The following is a 12,419-nucleotide window of genomic DNA, read 5'->3' on the forward strand; positions in this document are numbered from 1 at the left end:
ATTTATCTGACTGTGAATTTAACTCAGTTCCCATCTTTCCGACAACCATTAACCATACACTTCACTGTGGCTGTTAAAAATCATCGTGTTGTAGCAATTTGCAATCTCTGGTGCTTTATTGAGATTAGAAGGCATTTCGTTTTTGTTTTCCTTAAAAAGTATTTGCAAGAGAAAAAATGTATATCTTTTCAAACGTATTCTGTCTAATCAATTTAAGATAAGGACGAAATCATTTTAGCTTTGTTATCATTGCCATAGTATTGGCAAGAGCAGAAAACCATGCCGTATTTTTTCCCGTCTTAAGAAAAGGTTAATTATGAAAAACATTGACTTTTTTTACATTCGTAACATTACTTGCAAAAGCCAAGATTCAATACAGTTCAAACATTTTTACAGAAAATTAAAAGGAAGTGTTTTGCAATTTCACAGGCCAACACCTTTGGGCCCCGAACCAACCGCCAACGTTCTGTGTGTACATGGACAGTGATGCCGGCTACAAGTTCATCATTTTATGCAATAAGAATTAAACGATCAAAATTTCATACAATTTTTCAAAATTTCACAGCCACAAAAGAACAGTACGACATGGTAGACAAAAACAATATGTACCTGCAATACAGCACGTAATATACAGCACAAGGATTTTCTGGAAACCCATTTTTTTCGTGTAGTGTTACACGACGCTACCCGATGAATGCGTTTTTATTTTTGCACTTGACCTTCTTATACAAAATTCAGAAGCTCATCATAGCTTTTTTGTATCATAACCTGTCACTTGACATGTTATCACGTCATGAAATCAGTAAACACTTCACTCTGTTTGCTTTACAAATGGTATTGACCAAAGTGAGCTCGGATAGCTATAGCTATACATATCTCGATATGCCTGTGCCTAAGACAATGACATATGACCCAGTAACACTGTATTAGGGACAGCAAGACAGGTAAAATGTAATTTTTCAACTTGGCCTAGCGCCTATCACTGGCACTGCATCTGGCGTTTTTATTTCTAATTTAAGTAATATATAGTCGTTAAAATATGATATGGTGACTTTTATCAGAAATCTGGCGTGTATTGGGGTTTTTGCAACTTTACAAACAGAATTTGGAAGGCAAAATCTTTACATTTTTCTGGCTACCCGTATCTCTCACAACTTGATAGCTTTATAGTTTACAATACCTATGTGTGAATACCAAACGAGAAAGAAGCAATGGAAGGATGGAAATGATTATTGTCTTGATGGCTTGTTCATTTTATTTGGCCATGTATCAAATGTATCGTTTAGAACACCGCAATCATTTACAAGGATAGATGTCTCTTTTTGATTGATCGTAAGCATCACCTAGCAGTCCTTAAAAGTACTGCAAGTATATACGCTAAAACGTTGATCCCATGGATCAAAAGCATAGCCTAGCAGTGCTTGCAGGAAATGCAATCGCCCATCATATTATGCACCTTCATGGATTTTAACCTGTATCAGATTGCTTACAATAAAGAGTAATGATGTGTCTAGTAGCAAAGCCATTAGTGTTTGTGTGTAAGTGGTGTTCAGTACCAAGAACAGGTCTGCGTGTGTGTTGAGAGTGTTCAGTACCAAGGACTGGGACTTGGTGTGTTTGTGTGTTGATAGTGTTCAGTAACAAGGACAGGTATGTCTGTGTGCGTGTAAGAAGCATTCAGTACCAATGTGAGGTCTGTTTGTGTGTTGATAGTGTTCAGTGTCAAGGACATGTATGTTTGCGTGTGAATAGTGTTCAGTACCAAGGAAAAGTCTGTTTTTCTGTTGATAGTGTTCAGTATCAAGAACAGGTATGTTTGAATGTGGATAGTGTTTAGTACCAAGGGTGTGTCTGTTTGTAGGTTGTTGCATCTTTCCTCTTAATCACATAGATAGTAAGTGAGTGTCTATTGTAGAAAATAATTTTCTGATTCATCATTATAGGTTCAAGACCATCAAACTCCTCCGTAAATGCTTCATTCTCATTAGCATTTTCATTATACTCATAAAAAATCTTTATAAAAGTCTGCAATATTAGCAGAATGAAAATGTATCAACAATATTTATTTTCAGAACTTTATAACCAACATTCATAATAGTAACCAAACCACAACTGCAAAAAAAAACGCACAGATCACTCAAGGCCACTTACAATGAAGGCCGATATTTGAAAATGACTAGTACATGATTGTATAAGGTACACAACTACCATCGTCAAAAATTGCGAATTAAATCTGGAAGGCACAAGCGCACTCCAAAACAAAGCATCTATCATTTTTTTTAATCTCAAACACTGTAGAAGACGAAGTGCACTTTAGCATAGATTGTAGATAAACACACATAGTCGTATATTTTCACCATTAACAAGAAGAAGTCGAAACTCTTCGATAGATTAGATCTATGCTACTTTTAATTGTATGTTTATCTTTGTCACTTGTACTCAACACGGCAAAATGTAAAATAAATAATTAGTTGCGGTACCCTAAACCAGTGCCTCAGCTACGAGTTCAAAATTCTTGGGCGAATGGGTGATACCGTTGATCCCGGTGGAGGAAGGCTTGGCAGCGCCCTCTGGCAGTTTGAAACTGAAGTGCTGCAGCAGAGAAGTGAAGAACACGAAGAGCTCCATCTCTGCTAGCTGCTTCCCCAGGCAAATGCGCGGACCTAAAAATTGTTGAAGGGTTAAATACGTTTTTAGACGAGAAGTGAACATTTAAAGTAGACATCTCCTTCTGGTCAAATATTGTGGCCACAAATAAGTGGTTTGATATTCTACTGACCCAAACATTCGTAATGATGCTTATGATGACCATCTGTCTACTTAAAACGACGATCAATCTTTCTCGTTGCGTTAGCGAAAACTTGCCTTTGGCAAATATAATCACCCCCCCCCCTTTGTTTGAAAGTTACTATCCAACCAGGCTTACCTATGACCGAAGGAAGCATTGCCATTGGCTGGCTAGGACCACAGTGGTAGAAAAAAATTCACAAGCGGCTGACCAAGCATTAGATCTTACCGATACCAAACGGCATGACGTGGTCGTCCCTCTGGTACTGTCCCTGAGCGTCCAAGAAGCGGCCGGGATCGAACTTCAAGGGGTTCGGGAAATGTTCCGGGTCATGGTGGACGGACCACAGGTTGGGCTGTAAAACAAGACCAACACTTGAACAGATAATGATTTTCTTATCCCCTAATATAAGTCCCTGTCTCCTGTGTGTATCAATCATTGACGCGTACGAGCCTGCGATCATTTTCACTGCGAAAGACTGCTGTCATCCGCCAATCGTATCGTCCCCTACTGTCTAAATACAACGTGATTGGCTGGTGAAATCCATTGAGTTCCCTGATTGGGCAGGACTTAAACGGTAACGCATTGGGGGACTGGTACAGGGGCAGGGTCGATACGTGACGTAGAGACTAAACGGTGTATATGAGATAGAATGTGTTTACTGCCCTCAACAACAAAAGTCTCAAAGATTTAAAGAAGGTGGATCAAGACGAGTCAGGCCAAATAGCTTAACCCTATCTAATAGTGCCTGCGCCAACTTTGTCGTCGTATAACTATCGAACGACGTGAGTTAGAACTACGAAACTTTTTGAATTTTTCTAAAATTTGCAACAATTCTGCGAAAAAAATGAGTTTTTGAAACTTTTGTGTTGCTATGGCAACGGGTGTCAAATTTATTAATTTCATTTTGAATTATGGGATTTCATAGTTTATGCCTAGACCACACTTGTTTATCTAAATTATTAACACCCTCTGTAATTTCAAGTTACATTTCTAATTAAATAGTTATAATTTATGCTTATTTGATGACGTAATGGGTCAAACTCCAACAGGGTGGACAATACCATTATTAGTCTGTGTAACACAAACTCCGCTGTCCAGGGCTCTAACTGGCCCCTCCCCGCGGAGTTTGTGCTCCACTAGCTATAACCTGGGGGAACTGTTGTAGAAAATACCAACACCAATGGCAAGCCAGGATTTTGGTCAAGCCCCCATTACCGTGGAAACCAGTATATTAGCATGTCTCCACCACCCAGACGGTGGGCGGGCTAGTTGCCTCTCCCATTGTCTGTGCTGGGCTGTGGTTCTCTGTGTGAAGGACCCATGGGAGCAGAGGCATGTTTGTGTTTAATAGGAAAACAACGTCTTGTGCCAGTTGTGGGGATTTCAAGAAACTTGAAGGAATCTTGGAGCGCAGACTTTCCTGGAACTATTATTTTGCCTGGTGGTGAGATTTTATGTGGCCAGCAACGAATGCTTGGCATAAAGTACATTTTTTTAAATCTATATAGGCAGAGAACTGCAGAAAAACAGTTGGTTCACAAAAATGCGCCATGTTGTTGTGACAGTTGAAGCCTGTCAACCTCCTTGGTCAAACTTCTCAGAACCATGATATGTCCCTCCTATAATGATTGGCACATCAAAAGTTATGCCACAGGCACATCTACCTAAATGAATGCTATTCTATGTATTGAAGGGTAATTTTCACATTAGTTCTTCGGTGTAGCAGTTGTTAAAAAAAGACATCATTTTATAATAGTAGAACTCTGTTCCCACCATCAGTACAAATGGCACAGATTAGAGAGATCAACTACGGATAAGAGGTGTGATGCTGTCAATCACCACATAGCAACCCACCCCAGTCCATAGCAACCAAAAGCCAGGCTCTGGTGGGCTCCCGGCAATTACATACATTATCCATATATGGAAAACCCAGTTCCCTTGACTAAGGGCTATTCTCCATCAAGCTGATAGTGGGCCGGCGGATGTTTGGCGGGCTGCTATAAGCGAGATTTAATCAGGCTATATCATTATCAACGATAAATACATTTTATTTTTACTTAAATTCCGTCAACATCTTTTATTGGTTTACAAAACACAATCACTTAAACTTTTTAGTCCACTTCTTTTGGGTTTTGAGGTTATGTGTAGAAAGAAAACGTACTGTAAATGCATTTAAGTTCGAGTATATTTAATTTCGCTGTAGCGGGAAAATGGACTTTTCGTGGTGGTTTTAATTTCGCGGTAGCACCATGCACTGCAGTGTCTAACTGTTATGGAAACATGTTCGCTGTGGTTTTGAATTCGCGGTGAAGCAGCCCCCAAGAAAACCGCGAACATTAAACCACCGCAAAAGTTTCTGCATTTACAGTAATTTATCAAATCCAAACTTGTCGATTCAAAATGTGGATAAATGGCGTCATTTTGTGGCGTCAGTGTCGTCGTCATTGGCAATAACAGACTTAGACATCATGAAGGTAACTTTTACACTCATATTTTTGTTGAATACCTAAAAGTTTAGCGGAAATTCCATATTTAGACGATTTTAGCCGGAACTATGACATTACTACGTCATAATTACGTCATATTACGTCATAATGATACCAAAATTACAGAAAATTTAACTTAACTAGTACATCATTCCCAATCTGATGATCGTAAGCCAAACTGTTTTAAAATTACGAAGGGGTGAGGCAAAAAGAGCCCCCCCCCCCGCCTAAGGAATCCCAAAAAGCCCGGTCTAGATAGGGTTAAAAGTTAATTATATTTCAGCCATACCATAGGTATGGTGAAATATATTGTATTCGTAATGTTTCTTTCTTTCTTCTTTCTTTCTTTCTCCTGTCAAATCTTCGGAACACGGTATCTCCGTTGTTCCTGAACCGATTGACTTGAAATTTGACACAAGGGTAGAGTGGGTCAATATCCCCAGACGTTTTTTTCATTTTTTTCATATCTACCTTTAAAATGATTTTATTAAGGTTTTTTGGTCATCTTAAGACCAAAACTGTATATTTGGGCCCCCTGTACCCTGGTATTATAACCGAATGAGCTGAAATTTGTCACAGATGTGCTTTGATAATTCCCCCATACAAATTCAATACCACTTTTGGTGTACAGTATAACGAAATGCTTATTTTTGCGATTTTTTGGTCATTTTTTGACCAAAAAAGGACACTTTTGGCTCCTGTACCTTGGTTTTAGAACCGGATGACCTGAAATTTAGTATAGGAGTGCCCTAGACATATGCGCACATGGATTCATTAACAGTTGAGGCATACAGTACAACAAAATGCTTAATTTTACGATTATTTGGCCATTTTATGACCAAAAAGTACACTTTTGGCTCTTGTGCTCTGGTTTTAAAACCAAATGACCTAAATTTTGGTAAAATGGTGCACCAGATATTCATTCAAATGACACATGTATAATTTTTGTCATAGACTACGTCAAAATGATAGATTTGGGGATTTTTTTTCCAATAGCCACAGGGGTCAATGACCTTAAGGTCGTTGACCCCAGCTGCAGATTGCACCTTCTGGCATATATGTCTATTTAATCTAATTAGATAGGTAACCAATCACTTAGCCTGAATCTATATCCTAAAGAGGGGGGGGGGAGGGTGACAGCCAATCAGCGAGTCCGGTGTTATCTGGAAGAGTCCATTCTTACACGGAGGGGTTCATTTTTTTTAAAATTCATCCTCGGACTGGTGAAGTCTTTCAGTGGGTGTATTTTTGGACAGGTCTATTTTGCAGTTTTACAGAAGGTGTGCTGGAAGAGTCTATTCTCGCACGGAGGGGGGATTTTTTTAAATTCATATTTTGGACTTTGGTGACTTCTAGTTTGTCAAAGTCTTTCAGCAGGGTTATTTTGGACTGGTCTAATTTGCAATTTTAAATGGGTGTGCTGGAAGAGTCCATTCTTGCATGGAGGGGGGATTTTTTAAAAATCTATTGGCTTTTTTTTAAATCCATTTTTGGGACTTCAGTGATTATGTCAAAGTCCTATTTTAGCGGATGTATTTTTGGACTGCTCTACTTTACATGGAAGAATCCATTTTTTGCACACGGAAGGGGGATTTTTTCAAATTCAGTTTGGACGGGTGGTGATGATTCAAAATTCAATTTTTAGTGGAAGTGTTTTTAGACTGGTCTATTATACCTTTTCATGCACTGGGACCTTTTTTGCTGAATTCAATTTTGGATTTGGTTTCTTATTCAAAAGGCCAAGGTTTCAGTGGGAGTATTTCTGGACTGGTCTATTGTGCAAATTCACATAGGGTGCACTGGAGTCCATTCTTGAAGTTGAACGGGGGAATTTTGTAAGATTCATTTTTGGGTTAAACCGCCATTAGTAAAAGTGATTTTTCAAATGGGTGATTTTGAAATAGTCTATTGTTGCATGGGGAGGGAGATGGCTGAAATATGCTGTATTTGCTCTCAAGCAAATGTCGGCCTTTCTAGTTTATATTTGTTTCTAGCATCAGATACAGAAGGCAGATTACCCAGCAGCATGAACCAAAAGGAATAGGAACTCAAAAATACCGTACATTTGCCAACTGATAAACAAGTATGGCCTGATCTCTGAATGACTTTGGAGCAACTTTTTGGGACCTGTGACTTTCTTATAATTGGAATATATGATGTGTGTACACTGTTATGACCTAAATTATGCAAAATATCGCACAATGTTTCGTACAGTAAGATCTTTCTAGTTTGTTTCCTTACTATGACTTTTGAGAGACACTTCATTGCTCAATGGTCGCTTCTAAGAGTGGTGAGAGGTATATTTGAGGCAGCTATTATGTACTATGTCACTACCCTGCTTTCAGAGGAATCACTGTTTTTAACTTACATATGATAATAGTATCGAAGTCTAGTTTTTATATACCTGTGTAAATTTCCTTGAGTAACTCGTTCTTGGTGCACTATGCATTGCTTCTTATAGTTTGTATGTGACTTTTTTTGTTTCTAGATAATTTGTATCAATTGTAAATTGGATGTGATTTATTGCGGAAATAACTCTGACACTGCGATATCCCCATAAAAAACACCAATCTATCTATCTATCTATCTAGTATTGTCTTACCATCACCGTAGTGCCTTCTGGAATGAGGTAACCATGGAAACTGGTGTCACGTGACGTGGCGTGGACGATGCTTGTTGGCGCAACGCTGCCGATGCGAGCCACCTCGGTCAGGACGGCCTCAGTGTACGGCATCTGGGCACGGTAGGCGGTGGACGGTGGCTTGTCGTGTCCGAGAACGGTGTGGATCTCCTCTTGAACCTGCAAGTTTAGCGAAAGAAAATTTGAAACTTTCTTTAACCATATTCAGACGGAGGTTGGAATTTTGAGGCCAGCGCAAATTTTCATGTTGCATTGCACCAGAAAGGCTCATATGAAAAAAAAATATATAATAATGCATATTTATGAAAATTCAATTCGGCGGGCCAAACATGGCGGACCCAACTGCCATATTTTACATGAATGTTATTATGCATAGCTTTTTTCATTATCATCTCCAAAGATGAGCGGACTGTTTTATACCTTTTCTTGGATGTCCGGGTTAAGGATTATGTACAGAAACGCCCAGTACAGAGTAGTGGAGGTGGTTTCTGCCCCGGCTATGAACAAGTCAAATATCACCCATTGTGTGTACTCCTCAGTGAATGTGGTCTCGTCGTCGTTCTCGCGAGATTTGGTTTCTCTAACGTACGAGTCGATAAGGTCCCGGATATCATTGGAATCGAATGTCTTCCTGTGGGAGTCAATTTCTTCTCTTATGTAGGCTTGAATAGTACCCACAGCGTCTAGTATATCTTGTGGACCACGTCCCATTCCTGGAACACGTCGTAAGAAGGGAAAAAAGATGGCCAGTTGGCTTAAAAGGTTGGTGGCAAATAGTCGGTTAAGATTTTCCATCAAGTGTATGAACTTGTCGTCGTTGTATTCGAACCTAGTAAGATGATAAACAAATAATGCATAGTATAGTATCAACAAATTGTTAAAGGTATGGCTGTCAGTAATGACCAGTGCACTTCTTTATTAGTCCTATGAAATAACGTATTTCAGGACATTATATTTATGATAAAAATCAGATTTTTTGCGATAACCATGTATATAATGTTCACAAAAATAGCTTACAATAATGTATAATGAATAGATGATAAGAATTTTTACTTGCGACATGTGTAATCTAATCAATGATGAACGTCGCCATGCATACATTATGCAAATCAAGTCATTTGCATGAGATCTACAGAAGCTCGGAATATTATTTTGAGGTAAAAGGTCGCCAAACTCTATTTATTTGTTCTGTTTTGTTCTGTTTTTATTGAAGCTCACCTGGATCCGAACACGATAGAGCAGATCACGTTAGTGACGGCATTCTGGACCATGCGGCTAATGTCGAACGGTTTGTTCCCCATTTTTATGATTTCTGCTTGTAGAGCGACTGACTCCTCGAAGATCTTTCCCTCCAAACTCCTCTTTCCAAAGCCGAACTCTCTCAGAGACACCAGAGTAAATTTCCGGTGCTCTTTCCACGGAGTGCCGAAAGGAGCCATGATAATACCTGAAAGATATGAGTCAATTACCCAACGAACCAATCAAACTATGAAAGCATCAATCAATTTTAATGCATAAAGCCCTTTACAAACTTTTGGAAATCCCCTATGCTAGTACTTGATGAGACATTAAGAGAAAGCCAACAAAAGCTACGTCGCCATCAAATGGTTAAAGACCACTATCCTATACACGATTGAAAGATTAAAAACCCTAACCCGTGAACAGTACTTCTCTACACGACGGTTTATTACATATCAATATGTCTTCTGATTGTGTCTCGGGGGCCTTCGCTGTCGGTGTATTAGCCACAATGCATCCAGTTGCGCATGCGCAGTTTTATTTGTAACAGGCGTATCGGTGTTAAATGAATTCTAACGTGGAAAAAAGCACAAACAGAGATAGTGCGTACAGGTCATTACCTAGCATCTTTGGGTACATTAGTTTGACTATTGAGTTAGCTGGTCTGTTGGAAAAATCTTCTCCTCTCTTCACCAGTGCCTCCTGTATGACGTCATATCCGGAGAGCACAACCACCGTTTCCCTCCCGAGCTGTATCCGGTAGACAGGTCCGTACGTCTTCGCCCATTCGGTCATCGTCAGAAAGCGGTGGCCCTTAGTGTAAAGATATAGCGAGTGTACTGTTAACGTGTACATATTAAAAGATCAGAAGAAACAGTCCTGCTTTTCAAGTAAAGGAACCGAACACACTAATAGAAAAATAAAAGCTGACCCGATGTTGCCATATTCCTTGAGACAAATCTAGTCCTATACCTTTCAGCGTTCACGTCGATTACAAATGACTAATGTTGAGAGTCATATTAGATATAGCAGGGTTTTTTTTACTACCAGCATCAATTATCTCTACCTATTATCAATTACCTCTCATGCAGCATAACATACGTGCAAACATTGTATAAGATCGAGACCAAGAAGAATCAAACTGAACTCATTCATGGCTCAAAATGACCGCAATTTATTGTCAAAACAACGGTAGTCATTTTAAGTCGTAGAAAGGAAACAACGGTATTCAGACTATTTAATTGATAAATCAGGCGATTTGACGTCGTCCTTTGTATTATGGCCGTGAATTAGTCTGAAACATTTCATTTTCCGACTAAAATACGACTGATTCAAGACCTAGAAACGCATTGTCAAAACTTCACGATCAATACATTGCGGATGACAAACACGCCCATGACCCATTTTACCCTGCTATTCGACCGACCAACAAAGTCCCTGTGCACTGTGAGGGCCGGCAGCACTCGGTTTCCAGTAAGAAATGTTTGTCGTCACTGTTTTTTAGTGCGGAAAATGTGTCGTCACTTGTTTTCTAGTGCGGAATGTACTCTCAGCACTCGGTTTCCTATGCTGGTTCGGACTTTTTCAGTGCTGTAATCGCTTCGCTTCACCGCTAGACACCTAGTGCTGGCGTAACTTCGGGACTGAAGATCCAGTGGGTGTCGTCAGCAGTGGACACCGAGTGCCAAAGGCACCCACATCCTTAATTTTTGCACTGTGAGGGGACTGTTTACCTCACTAACGTTACTGTATGTTAATTTTGCTCACCATCGCCAGAGACAAGATATTACCGACAAAAGGTAATCCTCTTGGGCCAGGTGGAAGGTTCTTAGGTCTGCTGAAGAACCATGACGTCACCAAGAACACCAGTAAGAGGACCAGAGCCGTCTGTAAGATCAAATTCTCGCCAACTAAAGACGCAATAAACTGCGTGGCAGCCATCTTGAAATCCGTAAAGGTCAGGGTCAACATCCTAGCGGGTGTTTGTTTACATTAGGCCAGGGACGTTAGAATAGGCCCTTCTATATAACGTCGTGATTGGGCCATGTAAATTTGATTATACTGAGGAGGTCCTAGCACGCATAACTTTTTGGCCGTTAGCAAAAAAGCAAAATTTTCAACCATGCTATTCGGACCGTGCTTTTTTGGCCATCCCATGAGGGAAGGGATGGTTTGAGGCCCACCTATTCTGACTCCTGTAACTCTAAATCGACCTAACAATTGGCCACCTTTTTTTTCAATGATATAGACATGATACCTAAAAATAGAAAGAAATTTGACGCTGTCATGACGTAATATGGTGTAATTATGACGTCATGATGTTGAATATATTGGCAGAAAAAGGATTTTTCCAGAAAACTTTAACGTATGTAACAAAAATGTAACATCAAGTGCAGATAACAGAATTATAATGTTTATTACGACTTTTTTGTCAATTTCAACATCAATTACGTCAAAATGACTTCATGCATATCTGAAATACTAGTTGGCCCCATTGAATTGTCAGAAATACATTTTTTTCAGCAAATAATCGCAAAAGACAATGGAAATAGACTAAAATATGTTCATTTAAATGTTTTTAATGACAAAATAACAGGAAGTTAAGTAGGGATAATAAGATAATTAGTCTTCATCTGGTCAGTGTCGGCCATCTTGGATTTTGGCAAATTTCGCCATGAAATTAGCATAATTCATCCATATGCAATGACGAAAATTAATCCAGATATGATAAGAATTTATCCATGTAGGAATATAGCAGTAATATAGCATATAAACATGAAAAATAAATTGTTAGAACTAAAATTAGCGATTTTCGTAAAAAAATGCCTGTGAACAAACCGTTGTCATGGCAAACCTAATATGCAAATTTATCCAAACTTTTCAAATTTTTGCCAACTAAATTTGAGCAAGACTCAAACAGAAATCGGTGGCTCTAGCGTAATCCGTTCTGTTGTTATGCGACATGAAATTTAGCGCAGGATAGAAAAGCTCAATCTGAATAGGGATAAATCTTGCAAAGCAAATGGAAATTTATGTCGTACTTTTTTTTCAAATATTCCTGAAAAACTATATTAAACTAATTGGCCTGAAGGCAGAAGATCGTTACTGTTAATAATTTAACTGTAAAGGTTCTGAAGGTAAGAATATTATATGACAATTCTAATTAAAGATGTCAAGAAGTGTACAGGACTCATATTTGCTTCTGTCCTCTGAATTACATAGATAATTAGTGTATGTGTACGTGTGTTGAGTTAATCATTTT

General features: G+C 39.0%; 1 protein-coding gene across 2 annotated transcripts; it reads right to left on the reverse strand.

Moving 5' to 3' along the window:
- Nucleotides 1-2,102: 2,102 nt before the first annotated feature.
- Nucleotides 2,103-11,152, reverse strand: LOC118432318 (cytochrome P450 2U1-like). 2 transcript variants are annotated; one of them, XM_035843863.1, is made up of 7 exons: nt 10,948-11,152; nt 9,778-9,970; nt 9,137-9,365; nt 8,339-8,747; nt 7,880-8,077; nt 3,017-3,143; nt 2,103-2,663 (listed from the first exon to the last, which is right to left on the reverse strand). In XM_035843863.1, exons 2-7 carry the CDS (start codon nt 9,950-9,952, stop codon nt 2,482-2,484), a joined length of 1,320 nt encoding a protein of 439 aa, XP_035699756.1. In that variant the 5' UTR covers nt 9,953-9,970; nt 10,948-11,152; the 3' UTR covers nt 2,103-2,481. The 2 variants fall into 2 exon arrangements, with proteins under 2 accessions (XP_035699756.1, XP_035699754.1); XM_035843861.1 differs by having other exon boundaries at nt 10,925-11,150.
- Nucleotides 11,153-12,419: the final 1,267 nt, after the last annotated feature.

This window comes from Branchiostoma floridae, chromosome 15 (genome assembly GCF_000003815.2).
Source record: "Branchiostoma floridae strain S238N-H82 chromosome 15, Bfl_VNyyK, whole genome shotgun sequence".
Classification (NCBI taxonomy): Eukaryota; Metazoa; Chordata; class Leptocardii; order Amphioxiformes; family Branchiostomatidae; genus Branchiostoma; species Branchiostoma floridae.

Coding starts and splice junctions, on each gene's coding strand:
- LOC118432318 (XM_035843861.1), bottom strand. CDS start 11,128: ATGTTGACCCTGACCTTTACGGATTTCAAGATGGCTGCCACGCAGTTT. Junction 9,366..9,777: donor AATGTACCCAAAGATGCTAG/GTAATGACCTGT, acceptor CATATCTTTCAG/GTATTATCATGGCTCCTTTC. Junction 2,664..3,016: donor CGTCATGCCGTTTGGTATCG/GTAAGATCTAAT, acceptor AACAATTTTTAG/GTCCGCGCATTTGCCTGGGG.